We start from the raw sequence: 19,542 nt of genomic DNA on the forward strand, positions 1-19,542 counted from the left end.
TAGCACCAAATCACTCTATACCCACAGAGAGTCACGTTCTTTGTGTCACATTTGATAGCTGTGTTCCAGAGGCAGGGGAAAGTGAGAGATACTTTCTGTTGACTGCCCTCTGTTTTTGCTGTTACAGATATCATGGAACCTGAGGGTGAGGTCCCAAATCCCTCCCCATTTCCAGGGCAAGTCCAGTTTGGCTGTGGCAAGCTGCTGGTCACTAGCCAGTGGCATCATCTCACAGTGACAGTTGCTAAGGAAACAAAGAAGAACTGCATTGTGTCTGCTTATATAAATGGTCAGATGCTTGGCTCCGCAAAGGTAAAGGCTCTCTGCATAGATCTTGTGCCTGACATTTGCCTTTCATTGCTCCCCATGCACATACCACGACTTTTCAGTATTAACCTGAGAGACTCAAAGCATGGTGACTTGCATACATAACATGTGCCACTCTGCACTGTGCGTGAGAGGAGTCAGAAATCCATACAAACCAGGGTGTATTTGTGCTGCTTTTCAGAAATATGTTATCAGCTTATACTGATGCTTTGAACTAGTTCCCCCCTCCCCCCTCAGCATGCAGATAACCAGGGCAGTTTTGAGTGGTTACACTCACCTGAGAGTTGGGGTTACCTAGTTTGCAGGTAGCTCAGGGTTATGTTGATGAAATTCAGTTGTACCCTTAGGGCAAAATTTTCTGAACTGACTAGTGATTTTGAGGATCTCTCAGTTTACACCCAAGTTGTCAGCTATAAAAAGTACAACACATTAGGGTGTGACCAGAGAACCCTAAACTGAAGGTGCTTTGGATTTACGCTAAAACCTGCAAAGGTCATGAGTTATGTAGGGAACGTCTATTTTTGAATAAAGGCCTGGAAAAGGGGAAAGGTCGCAGAGAAATAACTTCTGTGACTGGCTAGCTCTTTGCAAGAATCCCAAGATGGATGGAATTTCTTCAGGCATCTTACATGGGCTTGTTTCAAGCTGTTCTCTTCCTGTTACATCCATTGAACAATCATCTGATGATCCAGTGGCCTTTTTCCCACTGGCACTCTAAGCATTCAGGAACAGATACATGTTTCTCTGGGTTAGTTGTTCAGTGTGTGAGAGAGCTCTTAAATTAAAATAATACTTCTTTCTTGAGTTAATAAAAATGAAAGAAATTTTTTATTTAGGATAAATTTGTAAACTTCAATGATATCAACTCATTAGTTCATTGCAAATGTTGGTGTAGCCAGTATTTCCCCTAATGTGCCATTTTTTGTGACCTTGTTGCATAGGAGTCAGTTTCAGGTTGCATGAGAGATCACAAGAAAGCAATCCAAATGCACCTGAAGGGTTCATAATCTACAGGATAAATGAGAAGAGCCCCTGGTTTATATTATCATTATCATCATGCTCCTGGTTTTTAAGCTAATCTCAAGTTATTTCTGAGATTTGATTTTTGGATTTTGAATGCTCTGGGCTGGCAATGTTGAAAATGCAGCCTATTTCTATTGCAGCTCTGGTTGGTGTGGGGGTTTTTTTTGTTTTTGAATAGACTCCTTTTATTAATTGAAACTTGTAACCTTGGTCTCTTTCTTCTTGTTCCCGTATTTCCAATCAATCTCAGCACATGCAAAGCTCACTTGTGTGTTTTATGCTTCTCTTGTAAAAGCAACCTGTTTAATTCCAAATATTCTCTTTCCCATACTTGAGAAAAATGATCTGTCTTCTACATGCCTTTTGGGACCTATATCCATTTCAAGAATGAAAATTTAATTTAATTTGCCTTCCTTCAAATGAGACTGAAAGTCATCAATAAAACTAGGCCTAAGCATTGCAATTGATTAAAGAATTCACAGCAAATGTGTTTACCATACAGTGAAACAGCTCATAATAAATAAAACAAGCCTTTAGTAAATAAAAGATGGTCCCAGTGCTGGGGTCTCTGACATGATGCAAGCCTTCATCTTGATGTGTACAGTGAAGAAAAGGTTGCATAAGAAATTAGAATTGCACAAAGGTTGTTAACAATACCAAAAGTTATTTTGGGGTGGTGGAGGTGGGGGGGGTGGGTGGTGGTGAGGGGGGGTTACTGTGTTGTATTAAGCCTAATATATGTTCACTCACGTTATCAAGTCTTGCCTCCTAATATTGACCAGCCCTGTCTCCTACATCTCAGTAGTCAGAGATCAGTAAATGCTAGGAGTCTCATCCTAACAGCAAATTGTTAAAGGCAAGGCTAAGCCCTGAAGTACAGTATAGTTTCTCTCTACCAAAAAACTTCCAACTACTTCCTACTAGAGCTGTCCACATTTAAATAAAATAATAGACTCAGTTTAGGAGGCTGAATTCTTATTTTGATACCAAAAATAAATGGTCCAATTTCCTAAACTATGTTGCTTTCACTGAAGCTAACTGATGCACTTGGACACTCTACACTCTTCAGAACCTGTTTATTCTCTAGGTGCCTCGTACAAGGTACGATCTGTAACTTGGCTTTCTGTGTTGAAACTCACAGTCTGAGTTATGAAGTTAAGAACAGGAAAAATAAGTCTGGGGTCAAGGTAGAGTTTTTCTTGCCAACATTTTGCCAACACTTGAAATTATTTTGACTGTGGTTTTTTAACAAAAAGTAGGCTTGAACTTTGCAAAATGCTTATGTTTGTGATACTTCTGAAAGTCCAGTTTCTAAACAGTAGTTGATAATTGTGTTGCATAGCTGATTGAGACTTCATTGAGGAACGAGGTGGCAGGCAGTACCTTCCAGGGACAAGACCTTAAGGCACCCTGAGTGTATTGAGTCCCTTCAGTGAATTCTTCCTCTGTTGCAGATGCAGTATCTCCAGCCCTTACCTGGTAGCTGTATTTCCATGGAACCCTCTTCCTTTATTGATGTCTATGGGTACATAGCTACTCCTCGAATTTGGAAACAGAAGTCCTCCTTGACCTGGCGCCTTGGCCCTACATACTTGTTTGAAGAAGCCATCTCTGTGGAAGCCATGGAGGTGATTAATAAGCTTGGCCCACAATACTGTAGCAATTTCCAAGCAGTACAGCTTCAAGGTATGTGATAATTCTCATATCCATCACTATTTCTTTGTCAGGGCAATGCTCTTCTATGCTTATAATCTGCTATTAGTATTCCAACTGTGCCTAGAGCTCACTCTAAAAGCCTGGAACTCTGCGTTACTGAGTGTTGTACAAGACTGTAGTAAGATACCATGAGGATCTTGTAACATACTGTAAATTGGGCAGAAAAAGAAGGGCAGGAATCAAGCAGCAGAGAGAGCTGGACAGTAAAGAGGGATAACGTGTCCTTGAGGAGATGTAAGACTGCAGTTTCTGTTGGGACAACCATTAAAGCAGCAGCTTTGTAACTGAGACATTCTGCATTTATGGTGCTACATAAAAACACAGCAGAAAAAGAAGCATCATTTTTAATTGCAAATGCCTGCAGAGTAGGAGAGAGCACAGGGGAGAGAGGGGTAGGGGAATAAGTTACGTTCCATTTAATGAAGAGGCTTTTTAACTAAAGTGTACTGTTATCTTCAATTATTAAACAGGCAGACAAAACATTTCAGTTATTGATTACAGTTTGTTCAACAAGTAGTGCATTCACCTCTGTACTAAAGCTCAGGATGAAATGGCATGGTCATCTCCCATTTGAAAAAAGCAGAATAATCCCACCTGGTGATGCTCCAGCCTAAAGCAAAGTGAAAAGACTGGCTGAGAGTACTCCTTCAGAATGCTGTCTATCTTGACTTGGAAAAAAAAAAAATCTCCAAGTCAAGCATGGCAAGGGGTTGTTGAAATTATATTAAAATACAGCCCTAAAATAAAAATATTATGAAAGAAGTCAGAAGGATTTGATTTTTGAAGTGCTGAGTCTTTATGAAGTCTGGGGTGCTTGTTCTCTGCTCACTGGTCTCCCCAGCTGGACTTTAGTATTAATCATGGATTGCAGCCATCCAACTCCAGCAATGCCCTGATACAGGCAAATCATGGGGCACTATACAAGACGTGATCTCATAATTGTGAAATGATCTCTCTGTCTCTCTCCCCACCCCCTGCCTCTCTTTCCTTTTTTTTTTTTGTGGGGTGGGGGCAGGGAGGGGAGGTGGTAGCTAACATCTCCCTATTCCATCAAAACACCCAAAGAAATTTTTCTAATGGAATTTTTGACTTAAAAAAAGTTTCAGCACAAAACCCCAAAATATTATGGTTTATTCCTTAAAAAGGATTTATGACCTTGTTGTGAACAACAATATGAATTGTTTCAGCAGTGTTGTGTCCCATCTCACCAGTATCTGATTGCTTCTCACTAATCAGCAGCACCTGTGCAGAAGCTTAGCCATAATTCCGTGTCCTACTGGAAGGGAAATAGGTGACACAGTCTTTGGGCATTTACTTCTACTTAATCTTCACGTGGAGTATGTGCTAATTCTTTTTGCATATAAGGACTGTGTCACCAGCATTAGTAAACAGTTTCATAAATCAACTGTTTTCCCAGTCTATAAAACTGTCAAAAATACAAGATTTTTTTTTTAAAAAAAGGTACACACAGTTTTTCCAAGTGTGAGCAGGAATAGAAAATTCTTTAAAGGAAAGCATGTGAGAATTTCATACAATCATTAAAGTGCTGAACCTGGTAGTTTTTACAAGCTTCTCATATGTTGTGAATTGGCAGCTCTGAACTTTTGCCTCTGTCCTTTTTCTTCCACATGAGTCTTTGCTCCTAGTACCCCTGAGAAAGCTCCCAGTAACATGGAAGGCCTTGGAAATGTTTTTTCTGCCTAGAAAGTTTGTTTATATTGTGTGGACAGAGAAAGGTTTATTCTGGACTTTTCTGAGCTTCATGAGATACTGGGAAAGGATGTAGGTTCTACACAAAGTAATAACCAGAAGAGACAAGCCGAGCACATCTCCTGCTGGTGCTTATGCTGGCAAGCTGCCATGGACTGTGTTGCAAAGGGTGAGGGCTTTTTTCTGATTATAGTTAAGTCAAAATCAAATTCCTATCTAAACTTTGGTTTCCTCCAGTTATTTTTCATCTGCCTCTCTCCTGTCTCATGTTGAGCACGCAAAGTTCCTTCAGAGATTTATAGTCTGTCTTGTTTAAGGTGAGGACCAGTACAGTGATCATAATCCTACACCTCTGGTGGCAGAAGAGAAGATTTCTTTTGGAATCAATGCTATGTGCTCATCTCTCACTACGGTTCAAGATATAAAGAGCTCCTACAATGAAGTGGATGGCCGGCTGATTGCCAAAGAGGTCACAAATTTCCTTCATTTGTCATAAACACATTTTCTCTTGTTTCTGATTGGTTTCCTACAGCAAAGTTTGTGACTTTGTCTTAATTGCATACCTTCAGTGATTTTTTTTTTTTTTTCCCCAGCTTCTCTTCCCATTCCTTAACTCCATTCTACTAATGGTTTTGTTTTCATCTGTGGAGGGGAATAGATTGGACAGCGTGAACACAATGTTAAAAGCCTTTCTTGAAACAGCAACAGAAGCCATAGTTTTCAGGTCTAATGATAATTAGTTTCAGTCTGTGATTTCTTAATACCTTCACAATGACATGCTATTCTGGCATTCTTGCCAATGCCAGGCCTACTGACATGTCCAAGTAATGCGGTTGTGTGATATTTTAGGTAGGTGAATGTTTGTCCTAACAATCAACTTTGAAGGAAAAAAAAAAGGTTTTCCTAGTCTAAAAGTAATAAAATAATTTAAAGGATTAGAGTGTCTGCTTGTTACTTTTTGTATCCCCAATACTACCACAGTTTTCCTTAGGATGTCTCTCTTATCTGTTTTAGATTGGGATTAACTCTCGGGACAGTTCAACTCCAATATTCCTGGCTAAGAATATTGCTGGACACCTCTCAGGTTCCTTGCGGACTATTGGGTCAGTTGCTGTGGGCCAATATGGTAAATGCACTATGCCTTATTGTTTCATATTTTTTAAGAGCTGGGCCTTTCTCTGTCCAATAACAGATTTAGTCCATGTAACTTCCTGGTTGAGTAACACTGCAATTTCCTAGGGGTAAGAGTGTTCCAGTCCTGTCCAGCAGCTACTAGCCTGAACTTCATTGGAGGACCTGCTATTCCGCTGGGTCTCATTGCTATGGCCCGTGATGACCACACCATGTATGCAGCTGTCAAAGTCCTGAACTCCATCCTGAACAGTAGCCCAATGAGTGAAAAATTGATGAGGCACATGGGTGGATACCAGGTAGATACTCTTTTGTTCATTCATTCTGGGTATAGTCTTATCCCCAAACCTATAAATGGCAATGAACCAAGCATATCCTGGCTATCAGCCCTTATGATTGGAACTCTGTAAGTTATGAGATCTTTGAGAGGGGGATATAGGATAGTGCCCTGTGCTTACAATCTCTGGGAACCTCTGTAAAAGTATATCTGCTGATGGGAAGCTGAGGACAGATGCCTCTTGGTCAGATGTGATCTAATATTGGAAGGTGTCACGCTGCCCTTATTAAGACTATAGTTAGTAAAGTCAATGCAGCAGATTTGAGTGACCCACCCTACACCTTTTCCCAACACACTTGATCCCTTCCATAAGAGACCACTTCTCAGGTAGGTCTGCTTCCTCCCCATAGCTTATCCAGCCTAAGATTCCTCTTTACAGACAGCCCAGTGTAGGGCTGATAATAAATTCCTATGGCTCAGTCTTCACTGTGTATTAGAAATTGTGCTGATATAAATAAGTGCTGCCTGGATTTCAAACTATATTGATTAGATCTGTCCTAAATACATCTTTCAAACCTGAAAGCTGCGCAGGCTGAAGAGTTTGGTTGTCTCAGGGCTTTGGAAGAACCAGGGCAAATTTTAAGCACTATATAAGTAATATTGGACGAGTTAAGGCTCAAGTGTGAAGTTTCAGTTCAGTATCATTTACTGTATGCTGCGCAGGCTAAGCAGAGTCTTATGGAACAGAGAAGATTCTTTAACAGAGATGTTTCCAAACAAGACTCTTAACATTAGGGCTTCATGAATGATTTATTATAGACTTTCCATTTTCCCAATTTGTGAATTGTTCATAAATTGATCCCAATTCATATGAATATATTTATCATACTTAGATATTGCTTGCCCAATCCTTTCTTGTAGGTGAATGCCAGCCTTTAGATTGTATATGAGCTGTTCCTTTTGACTTTGTGCTAAATAGTGTTATTTCCACGTGACTGATCATCATGTTCCAATGGAGTGGTTTTGCTCTTTGTTTGGATGTCTGAACCTTTTTTTTTTTAAAGTCAACTAATAAAAATGTGTCTTGATATGTATTTTCAAATGAATGTCTATTCCTCCCAACATGTTCAAAATGTAGTGGCTTTCTGAACATTTTTCTCACTGTATCAGGAATGTATTGTATAATCAAAGATAGATTCAGTTGAGAAACTGACAATGTTTCACACAAATGTCTTTCATTTGAAGAGGTCAACATTAATATTTTTTTTAAACTAACACCATTTGCAAGCAACTAAGAATACATCCATGAAGAACAGTGTAAAAAACCTACTGTGGTTATTTACAATTATACTTGTATGTTGCTTTTTGTAAATTCCATTCAACATAATATGGCATACATTTTGCTCCTGTTCAATGCCACAGAGCTGTCAAACTCCTTCAAAAACTTACCCTTTCAGTCACTGCACAAAATTTTATGCCTAGACTGAAATCTTCACTTTCTTCATTATGCTTACGTAAGATGTATGTATGCATGCCAAGTAAACTGTACATTTTTTGTGAATTAAAAAATACTGTTATAAGTTAGTTTATAAATAAAGAGTTATACACAGCAGATACTTATTAAAACTTTTTTCAGTTGCTGACCTATCTGTTGAAGAGGAAGACACAGCTGTTAAACAACAGGATTTTACAGTTAATGTTCTCCCTAGTGGGCACAGCTGAGCTTGGCTTTGAGTCTTCAGTCATCAAGAATTACAGTGCATTCCAGTATGTTCTCTGCAACTTTGAGGTAAAACTGTTGATGTTACTTTGTGAGTTTGGCTGTATTAAAGATGGCTTTATAGTATGAGATTTGGTTTGTTCATGGCACCTCCTGGATGCAATATTTGGGATGGGGTGGTGTATGGTGATTTTCCACACTGTGACTCACGTGGGGAGGTGGTCCTGGAATGGCAGGTCCCCTGTCACCATGGCTCCCCACTGTGCCCCGGTGCAGTTTCTGGAGTGTTCCTGCAAATCCTGAGGGCCTGCTCCTCAAGGCTTGCTCAGGAGCAGCGACTCCTCACACCGGCAGGGATTTCCCAGTGCCTGCATGTTGTCATTGCAGAAACAAGTGACATTTTATGATGCTATCCTCCCTGAACTACTTATAACTGTTTCTCTGCCACAGGTTACTGTCCCCTCAGCTCAGCAGAGCAGTAAAAACTCTGCTTTCCTTTGTCTTTCAGCTTTGGATGAAAGCACCAGAAAATCTTGACCTTGCTCTTTTTTCACATCTTGTGGAGATCTTGCAGTCCTCCAGGTACACAAGCTAGTGTTTGAATCAGAAATGTGGGACAAGCTCATCTGTAACCTGAAACTGGAACTGTGAGGTGGATATGAAGGGTCCAATCCTAGTTGGAATCAGTGGACTCTGGGAGTGAATCATTCCTATATTGCACTTTCAAGGCTGGAGTTAGTGATTTATCAGCCCCTGACATGACTGTGGGGCCAGACTGGGAAAAGCTGGCTGGTGACCTGGTTCACATGGAACCACTGCTGTACAATGAAAGTTTAAATGTGTGCTGGGGAGGAGAAATCTGAATGATAGAATTTAATATGAAATAATTTTAAAAAAAAAGTGAAGTTGTGTTTAAAACCCAAACACAACCCAGGAAGACTTTTTTATAAAGGTATACTTTCTTCATCAGCTGTACTAGTTAAATGTATCTGAAGAGACATAGTATCACAGAGGGGCTAAGTAGAGCAGGGTGCTAGATTCCTTCTTTTTGGTAACAGAAAGGTCTATGCAGAGCTGTCTGTTGTCCCTTGCTGAGTTTTACAAGAATAGCATTTATTACCACCAACTTGCTGCTCGAAAATTCAATAATGTTCTTTTCTTTGAACTCGTTGAAATGCAGCAGTTTCTGGGGGAGAGGGCAGATGGGAAGGGTAGAGAACACACAAAGAAGTCTTCAGATCTCCATTGCTGACATACTCAATTTGTCTGACAGTGTTTGAAATGTTGCCAAGGCAACATTAGAAGCCAAAGGTGCAAAGTGTCAGTGCAACCTGAGAATCCTTTTAGCTGAAACCCAGCAAATTTGGTTCTTTCCAGTAAAAGCTTTTAATAGTCCCTGTGCTTTTTTACAGAGATGGATGTCAGAATGCTGCAGTTGCCTACCAGGTGCAAATGGTGCCCAAGCTCATTTTCCTCTTCAATGATCCTGAAATCAGTAACACCAGGATCACTGTGACCTGCACTATTCTCTCCCATCTGTTGCAAGGATGCTTTAACACAAGGGATGTTCTCAGGTAACCTTCAAGTCTATAGCTTTTTCTCAGTTTGCAGATGAGCTATATTCCTGCCAGTGTTGGAGAGAGCTCTATAGTAGAACTTCCCTCACCTCATCTTTGGTAGGAGCCCCCAGATCTGTGACAACTGCAGGATCCCCACTGATGAAAAACTCTTTCATGCTTTCAAAACAGAGTTCAGTTCAACCTTATATTTATGTGAGGATGGGTTGGGTGATGACCTTTACAGAACAAACAGTTCTGGTGGTATGACTGGGACTACTCAAAGTCTGTACTTAATATTTGGTTTCATTAAAGCTTGCCCCTAAAGTATTGCAATTGCTATAGTATTGCAACTTGGCCCCAGTCAACTACGTACCTAATCCTGTTGGCTTGGCTTATATCCCAGCAGCTATCCTTTTTGTTCTTGAATTTCAATCAGTTAACATATGCTAGTCAGGATTTCATGAAGCAAAGAATTTAAATCATTGTTTGCTTTCCACAGAATGTAAACACTGCTCCATTTTGTATTCCCAGCCTAGTTGCATCAGCCTGTAGCCTATGAACTGAGGAAGGTCCACACAGTGCTGTCTACAGCCACCTAACTCCAGGGAAATGCACTGCACAGATGACAGCTCTGTTTTTAAAGCTATTTGTCCAAATAAAACGTAGAAACATGTTGAATCTGTGGTCTCTGCAGCCAGCCTTTAGATCTGTTGAAGAGTATGAGCACCTCAAGTAGTTACTGTGGAGTAAGCTAATATGTGAACTTACTGCTTGCTGTCTGTTCTGTGGAATTACCTGTATGTATGTTCCTGCCCTGGGCTTGTATAAGTTAGCCTATTCTTTTTTCATACAGGTGTGAGTAGTGGCTTTAGTATATCAAATTTGCCATGTGGTAAGGAGTGTGAATGAGCATTTTTCTTAAAATATCATGATATGTTATTCCATGGTAATTTGGTTGTTGGGCCCATGAGTGCTGAGCGAGTGGATAAAGACAGTCCCTATCCTTCCAGCTCCAGGAGAGCAGAGACTATAGCAGGCTTTCAGCAGGACTGAAAGGTGCTGGGGTTTCTGCTGGTCCCAGACTTTTGACACATCTAAAGGAAATTGCTGCGTGGACCGTTCCTACAGAACAAGTGGTGTTCTGTCCCTTAAGAAATGCCCTTCCTGTGGGCAGGAGGAGGTTATGCACTTTCACTAAGTGTGTATGTCACATTAATCTATCTATCCTTAGAATCAGGTAATGGGTTAAAGCAAACTACAGGTGAAAAGAGATGGCCAGTCCTCCTCCCTGAGTAGCTGCTGAGGTTTCTCTGCTCTCTCTATGTGCTTGGAAACCATGTGGTGATAACAGTGATATCTGAATGCCACAGGGAGTTCAGAATCTTTTGTATGAACAGAGTGCTTAACTCAATATTGCTTTCCTCATGGTGAAAGACCTTTAAAATCAAGAGATAATGAGAAAAAAGTTTCCATAGTAGAATAGATATGACTTGCATTTGTAGATAGGTGTCCTTTTTATTTGCTTCCTAGTTTATGAACTTTTGCATTCCTATTTCAACGCTATTTCTGCAGCCATTAGTATTTCCAAAGGTTGTCGCTAGTCATCGTTAATGAGTACTGAGATTTGCATGTAATGAATGTCTGTGTGTCTGCTGACCAAAACTGGTTCTGTCTTTCTCTACAAGGATTGGATTGTTCCTTGTTTACACTTTGAAACCTTCTTCTGTGGATGAAAATCAGATTTGCCTGGACAGTGTGACTGAGATGCCCAATGAAGGTGAGGAGCTACCTTTGGTGTATGTATTCTGATAGATAGCTAAAGTACTTCCCTTCTTCCCCAGGGCATGATGAACCCTAAATGCAATATAGTCCTGTTGCCTCCAGTGGCAGGAAAAGACACAATACAAATGACTTCATCTGGATAGGGACAGGCTGCATTGAGGTGACCTGAAATTGTGGGGAAAACTTATATTGCTTGAAGTGAAGCTGTGATGTGAAGAATTGACGTGAAGAATAGTGAAATGACATTACTGTATATATATCCAGGAAGGCCTGACCTACAGCAAGGTCCTCCTCCTGCTAAGGGAGTTCCCCTTTTGTCCTCTCTCTGCTAATAAGCCAGCAGTACTTTGGCTGCATTGTCCAGAGCCTACACAATGTTGGATTTCACAGATATACAGAGATGAAGGCCATTAAATTGAAATTGCCCCAAAACTAATGTACTGGGCTGTTATGAGGAATAAAATTTCACTTGGCATCCTGGATTTTCTCTGAACACTTTGCTACACTTATAGTTGTAGCAAATAATAATGTGGAGCCCTGCACCTTTTGAAGTATCTATGTATTTATGTAAACTTGGTGTGTGGGAACTTCCAGTCAGCTGGTTCTTTCATTGTGATCTTTCAGTTGAGACTACATTGGTTACTGCACCTCTAAACAACGTATTGTATTATATTAAGGAGACACTGATAACTGTAGTTTATATATAGAGACATCACAGCTAGGCAATGCAAGTCAGATTGCCTGTTTACATTTTCCTCTCTAGTTAACCTGAGATTGCTTCCTGTGGATTATTATTCAACATGTAGTCTGGATGAGTTTTAAGTAACTCTAAAGAGAGGACTTTGACAATGTAAGCACTGGTCATTTCTGATGTTAGCAGGAATTCTTATGTCTAAAATCTGATGTCTGCATCTTTTTACTCTACAAAAGACTGATATAAGTACTTCCACTGGGCTAATCTGGTGCAAACAAGGTTGTTCATCAAAGCAATGGAACATGTGTTTTGTCTCTTCATTACTCTTTATTACTTTCTGATATTTGTAGCCTTAAGCCAAACATCTGGAAAGACAATCTGGCTTCGAAACCAGTTGCTGAAGATGCTGCTGGATGTAATGCTCTCAGACAAACTTAATCTGTCCTCTGAGTAAGTAGAAACAATTTAAGAAGGTGTGGGTAAGTGTCTCTGTCTTCTACATTTCCTCTTTACTAGTGTTTGACCAGAACTAAACACACTGATAATATTTGAGTTTCAACAAAATAGTAAGTAAGAGCAGGCTGGATTCAAAGTTATTTTTTGTCAGTGATTTATCTGGCATTCACAGAGATGTGTGATCAGATCACACATCTCATCTCCATTTTGAAAAAAGTTTAATGTTTTCAGAAAATGTCTCAAAGGAGGAACTCTGATATTGTTGTTTCTTCTGCATTGCAAGGGTTGAAGAAATCCCAGCTGTCTTTGAAAATCAATTCAATCTAATGTGGGATTACTTGCACCCCTCTGTCGTAACCATGAACATGCAGTTACTATAGTTCTACCTTGTATAACTGAAAGGCAGAGTTCATAGTGCTGTGTGCTGTAACTGTGCATTTTCATTAGTTAACATATCTTGGACTTCAAAATTTAAACTGGAATTTTGAATTTCACAGGTTGAGAGATCTAGTCTGTGATGTAGTTTACCTCAGTTATTGATACACACTCTCAGAAGGAGCTTCATGTTAACAAGCTTTTTTGTCTGACAGTAATATAACGTTGGATTTAGTGGGAATTAAGTGGCTTGAACTGTGTGGATGAGTCTGTTGTTAAATCTTTGTAATCCTGTGTTGTGGTAAACCTTTAATCAGATTTTTTCTAGAGAAACTTGAGCTTCTAAATCACTTAGAGATAATTTTAAATAAAATCTCCTTTCTGTCTTTCACCATGTCTCCTTCCATATGCTTTCATTTCCCTGTTTGTCCTAGGGAACAAGAAGAGACATTTTTGGCGCTGGGGCCAGACTGGTTTCTGCTGTTCACACAGAGCTACCTGCACTCTAGCACGGTTGTGCTAGGAATCAAGCTACTTCTGTGCTTCCTCCACAATCGCTTGCTGCTGAACAAATTCAAGGAGGGGATAGTGGCTGGGCGCTGGCTGGAAAACAGCTCTGTGGGGTTGAATATTCTAATGGGTATGTGTTGGTTTAATGCTCCCAAAACAATCCCTTGATCCAGCTCAATGTTAGGAGATCACTGAAGTAGGTGATAGGAGAATTCCCACTGATCTCAGTAGACCAAGAATTGATATTGATATTACTTTCTAGGGCAAGCTTGTCCTAGTACTTCAGCTTTTCTGTGCTGAAGAGTGGAAAGCATTGCTTCTCCCTTGCATGATAGTTGGCATTTCTGATTAGCAGTTGCAGGGAGACGGGCCTTTTTGTCTTGCATAAAATCAGGCTAGTTGATAAGCCTGTGAGGTGCTCAGGTGTCAGCTTGTACCCTGAAACCTTCTGTTTCTTTAAGCTTTGTTCAGCTTGCTTTTTGATGACTAGACCTGTGGTTCTGAGAAAGAGAAGAGAAAGGAAGAAGAATAATTCAGGGAGAATCTCCTGTACCAAAAGTGATAGTAGAAAAAATTATCTGTTAGTCTGAGGAAGTTTTGTGAACTATTGATATAGCAGCCTAGCAGAGTACTGAGTGGCCTGGGACACAAATGAGGATAAAGTTGGGTCAGTAATTCTTCCTCTGATATGGCATTCATTTTTAAACACTTCCTCAGAATGTTTTCCTTTTCTTTTCCTTTGAAGATAATTTAAAAACTAATCCTCCAGTGCCTGACAATGGCTCCTTCTTGATTTTTGGATTTTCTGTGTTGCAAAGATGTCTGACTGAGCATGTCCACATCCCTGAGATCTATTTGCTTGTGGCAGGGCTCTTTCTGGCAACTCCACAGTCTGAACCACCTGAAGCAGACAAGGTATGAAAAAACTAGTGGACAAGCATGAAGCTGCTATTGCTTTACTACTTTGGCATTTTGTGGCCTTTTCTGTGAGAGGATTTTTAGGCAAGTTAACCCTACTTGGTTTTTGTGATAGCTAAAATTAGTCATTCATACTTTAAAAATGAAGTAAGTTAACTTTGATTTAAGGAAATTTGTGTTCGCTACAAACTTGTTCATGCAGGCGTTAAATGCTATTTAACTACTGCACTTTAGAGGTAATTCAGATTAGCTTCCCTGTCCTTACATTGTCAAGACTCATTAAAATCACAGAATTAGTGGATTTGGGTACTTTTCCCCAGTGTCCTGAGAAGCCATAAGACATTTTTGCCCTGACAGTGCCAAAGATATCTTTCAGAAGAGGACAATCCATTAGTGCTATTCTGGGGAAACACATTTAATAGGAGAGGGAGGAGCTGCTGGAGGTGAAAATGTTTTGGTTTTTTTCTGATCTAGAGACAGCAGGCATTGTTCTTGATGTATCATAAATAATCCCCATCTCTTCTTGAACTATATCTTCTCCTGTTGTAGAAAGATCTTGAGTCTATGTTGCAGTGGATCTTGCAGCACCACCTTACAGAGAATGTCCTCAAAATTGGGTTGTGTGCAGAGGCTGCTGCTTTACTGCTGGAAATGGTTAGAGTCATTGTGGACAAGGTAAGCATTTTGTTGCAAGGTCAGTGCCATGTAAATGGCAGAATAAACTGAGAGTGTCAGATGTCAGTGGCAGTCTTTATCTGTAACTCCTAGCCTTCCTCTGGCCTCACAGGGCAATACTGAGCATAATAGTGAGCAGGGACTTCAAAGCATCAGCACAGCTATTGACCTGGTTATGTTACATAGCGGATGATGTGATGCACTCATGTTTAAGAACTTCTGAACACAGAGATGGATCTTACCCACAGCATTACCTATTTCGTTTGTTCTTGATGGTGAGGATATGCCACCTTTCTGATTGGTTGTATCTTCAGTCTACAAGCTGGGAGTTGGCTGCTTCTGCCTTGCTTGACTTCTCTGTGGCCATGTCATGTTTGCTTAGTTGCTTAGGAATACCTAGAATGGAGGAAAGATGAGCTTATATGAGTGAGAGGAATGCTGCCTTGACTAGATGCACATTTGTCTGTGTTCAGCCTATTGCAGATGCAGAAGCCTCCTGGGAGATTGCCTATCCAGGGAACGTTATCCAGTTTCTGTGCTTGACCTATCACAGTTATACTCAGGACCCTGTGTGGCACTGTCCTGACTTCTTGAAAACTTTGGCTATGGTTGCTTTCCATTCTGGACCACCCAAGGTATGTGCATCTGAGCCAGCAGAAGCCCTTCAGATCAGAGATGGGTTGCTAGGAGGAAAAATCAATTTAAAGGAGATTATGAGTTAAAATGCATTGCTGTCTGCTTCCACAGGGAGGCTCTGAAGGCCTTTTGTCTCCTGATGGTCCAGCCATTGCTGAAGGGAAAGGCTGTGTTGATCCCTCCTCTCTCCCACTCCTACCACACCCTGCCAAGAAACAAGTGTGGGATTTTGTGCGAGTCCTCCTGATGGACAGTCTTCTCAACATCCCAGCAAACAAACAAGGGCATCCACTTGAGCTGCTTCTTGAGGTCTCTCTTGTAGTCATCAGGCTTTGCTGCTCTACCTTGCACTGGGGGTAGGACAGGAGATATCCTGCTAATGGTCTAGTGAAAAAAGTGCTAACAGTGATGAAGAGGTGTATTCAGTCGGCATTTTCAACAGTCTAGGATAAAGCTGGGATCACAGCTCTTAGAAAGCATGCACTAGTTTCTGGCAGATCTGGACAGCCTACTTATTGGAATGGAATTCCTACCTTTTCAGCAAGGAAGAAAGGCCTTTTCTGCCTGCTCTGCATTCATGTGAACTAAGAAAATGCTGCCCCTAGACAACAACAAAGGCATTTTTCAGGCAACATTTAACATTGGAGGCAGGCATGAAAAAATTTCCCTTTTCCTTAGTAATACCCGATTGTCATTACAGTAGCCCTTGAATTTGTTGAGAACAGAAGATTTCACATGGGGCATTCCTGTGTACTGATTTTTGAGACAACAATTTATTTTCAGTGCTCAAATAAATCAAAAACAACTGTCACCCCTTTTAGGACAGATTAATACAAGCTGTAACAGCTGAGTCTGGATTATGGATTTCAACCACTCAAAGCACTGAAAAGAGTCAGAGTAGTCTGAAGAAAGGGAAAATGGAAAATTTAGCCTTCAGCTCCAAATTGTCAATAGTCTAGGTGTCTCAGATGTGAGTTCTGATGCAGACTTAGCTTAGTAATACAAATAGTAATGAACGTAAGCTTGACTGCAACTGTCATAAGTTAAATCGTCTTGCAGAGCAGCAGTTCCCTAAAGGCTTACACAGTAACATCTCAAGGCTTGGTACAGTTTAAAATAGAGGATGGCTCTTCTGATTATCTGAATCCTGAGCCTGCTAAATGGAGCTAAAATTCCCTGAGGGCAAGATCTCTTGGGAACCATCTGTGAATCTAGGTTCTGGCCCTGTGCAAAACCTTGTTTGTGTTCAGTGTGCAGAGGGCAACTGTGCTGGCTATCAGCTAGAGACTGTAGACCTATGTAAGATTTCCTGTTTTCCCAGATAGGGTATGAGGTTCTGCCATCTCATCTGCTGCCCAGTAACTGTCCACACATGTACTCATGCTGAACTCTGTATGAGAGATGCCTTGTTGCCTTTGCACGGAGGAGTACACCAGATCTCTGCATTTATGTGTTACTGTGGATTAGCTGTCACAGATAACTTCTCAGCTTGCAGCAGCTGTTTCATATGCCCACACCAAAGGGCTAAAGTGTGCAAGTGAGGTGGAGTAGTTGTCCTTGCTCTTTTTGTGCTGTTTTTCCCCTCCTCTTCCTAACACAGTGCCTACGTGTTTAAGGGAAATATTGGTCATTTTGAATTATCTCAGATAGTACTGAGTCTCTCTTGGAATTTCTACTCACTTCTTTGAGCAAAACTTGTAGTGAATCTGAATCTTTGACAGCCATAATCTGCCAAAGATCCAATGAAATCAAAGACCTTTGAATAAAGGCTGAAAGTGAATTTCAGTCTGATTTCCTGGCTGTTTTCCTGCTATACTAATATATATATGGTCGCTATATAGGCTTCTCCAGAGGATGCTACCAGTGAGCAGAAGAGACATTTTCAGACAAAAGTTTTACTGTCTGCTATGGACGTCTTCCATGTTACCAGCCAAGGCGAGGGGAAAACAAGACCAAGAGGTGAGTGGTGAGAATCAGATCATTAGCTAGCTGGTATTTAGCATGTAGCTGTAATTGCTAGAAAGGTTTGGAAACAGTAGCTAGAAGAACAGTCCAGCTCAGCAGGCTGGACTGTCCATTCACTCCTGCTGTAGGCCAGTTTGCATAAATTACTGTAGTTCTACCATTTTTCTAGAGACCCTCTTCACTTTTTTCTCTCTTTTTGACAACAAATTCTGAACATTAAAAAGGGAGTACTTAGAAAGAAACTTAGGTTTATCCTTGAGTGAGTCTGGAAACAACCCTAATAACTTAGTTGTTGCTGCTCTCCTTTCTGAGTCATTAGTTGGACCAGTCCTTCATGATGGTATTTTAGTGAGATCGGTTCTGTCCTTAGGATGGAGCCGTTATTTCTAGTCTGAGTAAGGTATTTCTGCTAGACCTAGAGTTTTCTTAGATATGTCCCAACCCTGAGACACTATGGCATGAGACTGTTCCTTCTCAGCTCTGGTAACCTCACATCTCACTTTTTTTTTTTTTTTTTTTTTTTTTTTGCATTTCGGCTTGTTTTGGAATAATCAACCCTCTTGTATCCTCTCCAGGGAGCAGTGATCCTCATGGCACTTCAGAATCAACTGCACCTGTATCCATGATGAATATTGCTTATTGTACTCAGAAGCTGGTTGAGAAGCTGAACAGCAGAATGTTTGCTGCTGACCCCAAGCAAATCCTTATCTTCACTGCCAGACAGATTACGGGCGTGAGTCACATTAAATCTTTTTCCAACTGTTATCAACATGTAATGTGCTCTGTTTCACACTAAGGTCGTGATGCTGCAATTCTCAAGAAGATGGCTGTAATCCATTTGGTGATTGTGATTATTCCTGTTTTCTTGCATGAGCACATAATGGCTCTAAATGGCAATCAATCAGAGCTAGATGGTGCAGCATAAAGAAGGGATAGTTAGCTCTTTTGTGCCACTGTCTGTTGGCTACTACGTGTTGCCAAACAGGAATAAATTAATCTCCTCCACAATTCTGGGGACTTCAGCAGAAATACAGGAAAACTTAATTTGTATCTAACAGGTAGTTCAGGGGAATTTTGCTGAAATAAGTTTGCAACAGCTTAAATGAAGTGGGAGGAGTGGATCCTTGGGGAGAGAGTTCTTTGAGCAAGCCAAGTACTCTGCTGTTTTGTGTTTTCACAGGTCTTGGAAAGCTCCATTTCTCAAAAGGAAGTTTTCCTCAGTGCCCTATACAGCTGTTTAAACAGAGCCATCCTATACTGCCTATCCAGACCACAACAGTCACTGCCTGAACAGTTTAATGTCCTGAACACTCTCAACGTCCTGCAGGAGCAGTGGGATATTATTTTTGCAACTTACAACTCAAATAATAATTTCGTCGTCTGCCTAATGTACTGCCTTTGCCAACTGAATTCGGGCAGGTACAAATGTTCACCTCAGTATAATGTTTGTTTACATCTCTCTGCTGTTATCTATGGGAGTGGGTGCAGAGAGGGAGATTTCACAAAACTTAGGCAATATCCATTTTGGGGAAATGCTAGAAGTTGAGATTGAGCTGGATTCAACTAGACAAAAGACTTTGGATGGTAGTATATGTACGGTATCCTAGCAAGCATTTGACCCATTGGGCTCAGTGCTCTGGGGGTTTAAAGCACCATTCAGCTTTAAATAGGGCAAACCTTCTGCTCTGATTTGGTGTCTGTTGAAACGGCAGAGTAAAGCCACTTGCGGAAAGATGGTTGTTTTCCTCATACACTTAAAAAAAAATTAAAAACAACCACAGAAATGTTTTGATGTAATTTTTTATCATTTAATTTGGAGGAGGAGAAGGTTACTAATGTGCTCAGTATTCCTGAGGCAATGGATTGTCTTTCAGCAAGAAAGTGGGAGAGAGAAACTGTTCTTCAATCCAAAGGCTATTTTCTCCTTGAAACACTAGTGAGCAGAAAAAATTCCTAGCATCTCTCTTGCTCAGAGGCAGGCTAGTATGTGTGTTTGTGGGTGCAATAAACAAGGCACAGTGGATGGTAATAATGTAACATTTAATTCCACTTTTTTCATTTTCAAAAG

The 19,542-nt window shown here is 40.6% G+C and overlaps 1 protein-coding gene across 1 annotated transcript in view; it reads left to right on the plus strand.

Moving 5' to 3' along the window:
• Positions 1–19,542, plus strand: part of WDFY4 (WDFY family member 4) — a 150,319-nt gene that overhangs the window by 45,312 nt on the left and 85,465 nt on the right. The window contains exons 19-36 of the mRNA XM_072870865.1: positions 128–312; positions 2,805–3,036; positions 5,094–5,245; positions 5,791–5,902; positions 6,016–6,206; positions 7,821–7,973; positions 8,413–8,486; positions 9,317–9,478; positions 11,149–11,240; positions 12,290–12,389; positions 13,205–13,410; positions 14,026–14,195; positions 14,748–14,873; positions 15,347–15,508; positions 15,621–15,818; positions 17,351–17,468; positions 18,050–18,207; positions 18,655–18,893. Of these exons, the coding sequence (XP_072726966.1) occupies positions 128–312; positions 2,805–3,036; positions 5,094–5,245; positions 5,791–5,902; positions 6,016–6,206; positions 7,821–7,973; positions 8,413–8,486; positions 9,317–9,478; positions 11,149–11,240; positions 12,290–12,389; positions 13,205–13,410; positions 14,026–14,195; positions 14,748–14,873; positions 15,347–15,508; positions 15,621–15,818; positions 17,351–17,468; positions 18,050–18,207; positions 18,655–18,893 (2,830 nt within the window). The remainder of the gene's footprint in view (positions 1–127; positions 313–2,804; positions 3,037–5,093; positions 5,246–5,790; positions 5,903–6,015; positions 6,207–7,820; positions 7,974–8,412; positions 8,487–9,316; positions 9,479–11,148; positions 11,241–12,289; positions 12,390–13,204; positions 13,411–14,025; positions 14,196–14,747; positions 14,874–15,346; positions 15,509–15,620; positions 15,819–17,350; positions 17,469–18,049; positions 18,208–18,654; positions 18,894–19,542) is intronic.

Source organism: Ciconia boyciana, chromosome 8 (assembly GCF_034638445.1).
Source record: "Ciconia boyciana chromosome 8, ASM3463844v1, whole genome shotgun sequence".
Lineage (NCBI taxonomy): Eukaryota > Metazoa > Chordata > Aves > Ciconiiformes > Ciconiidae > Ciconia > Ciconia boyciana.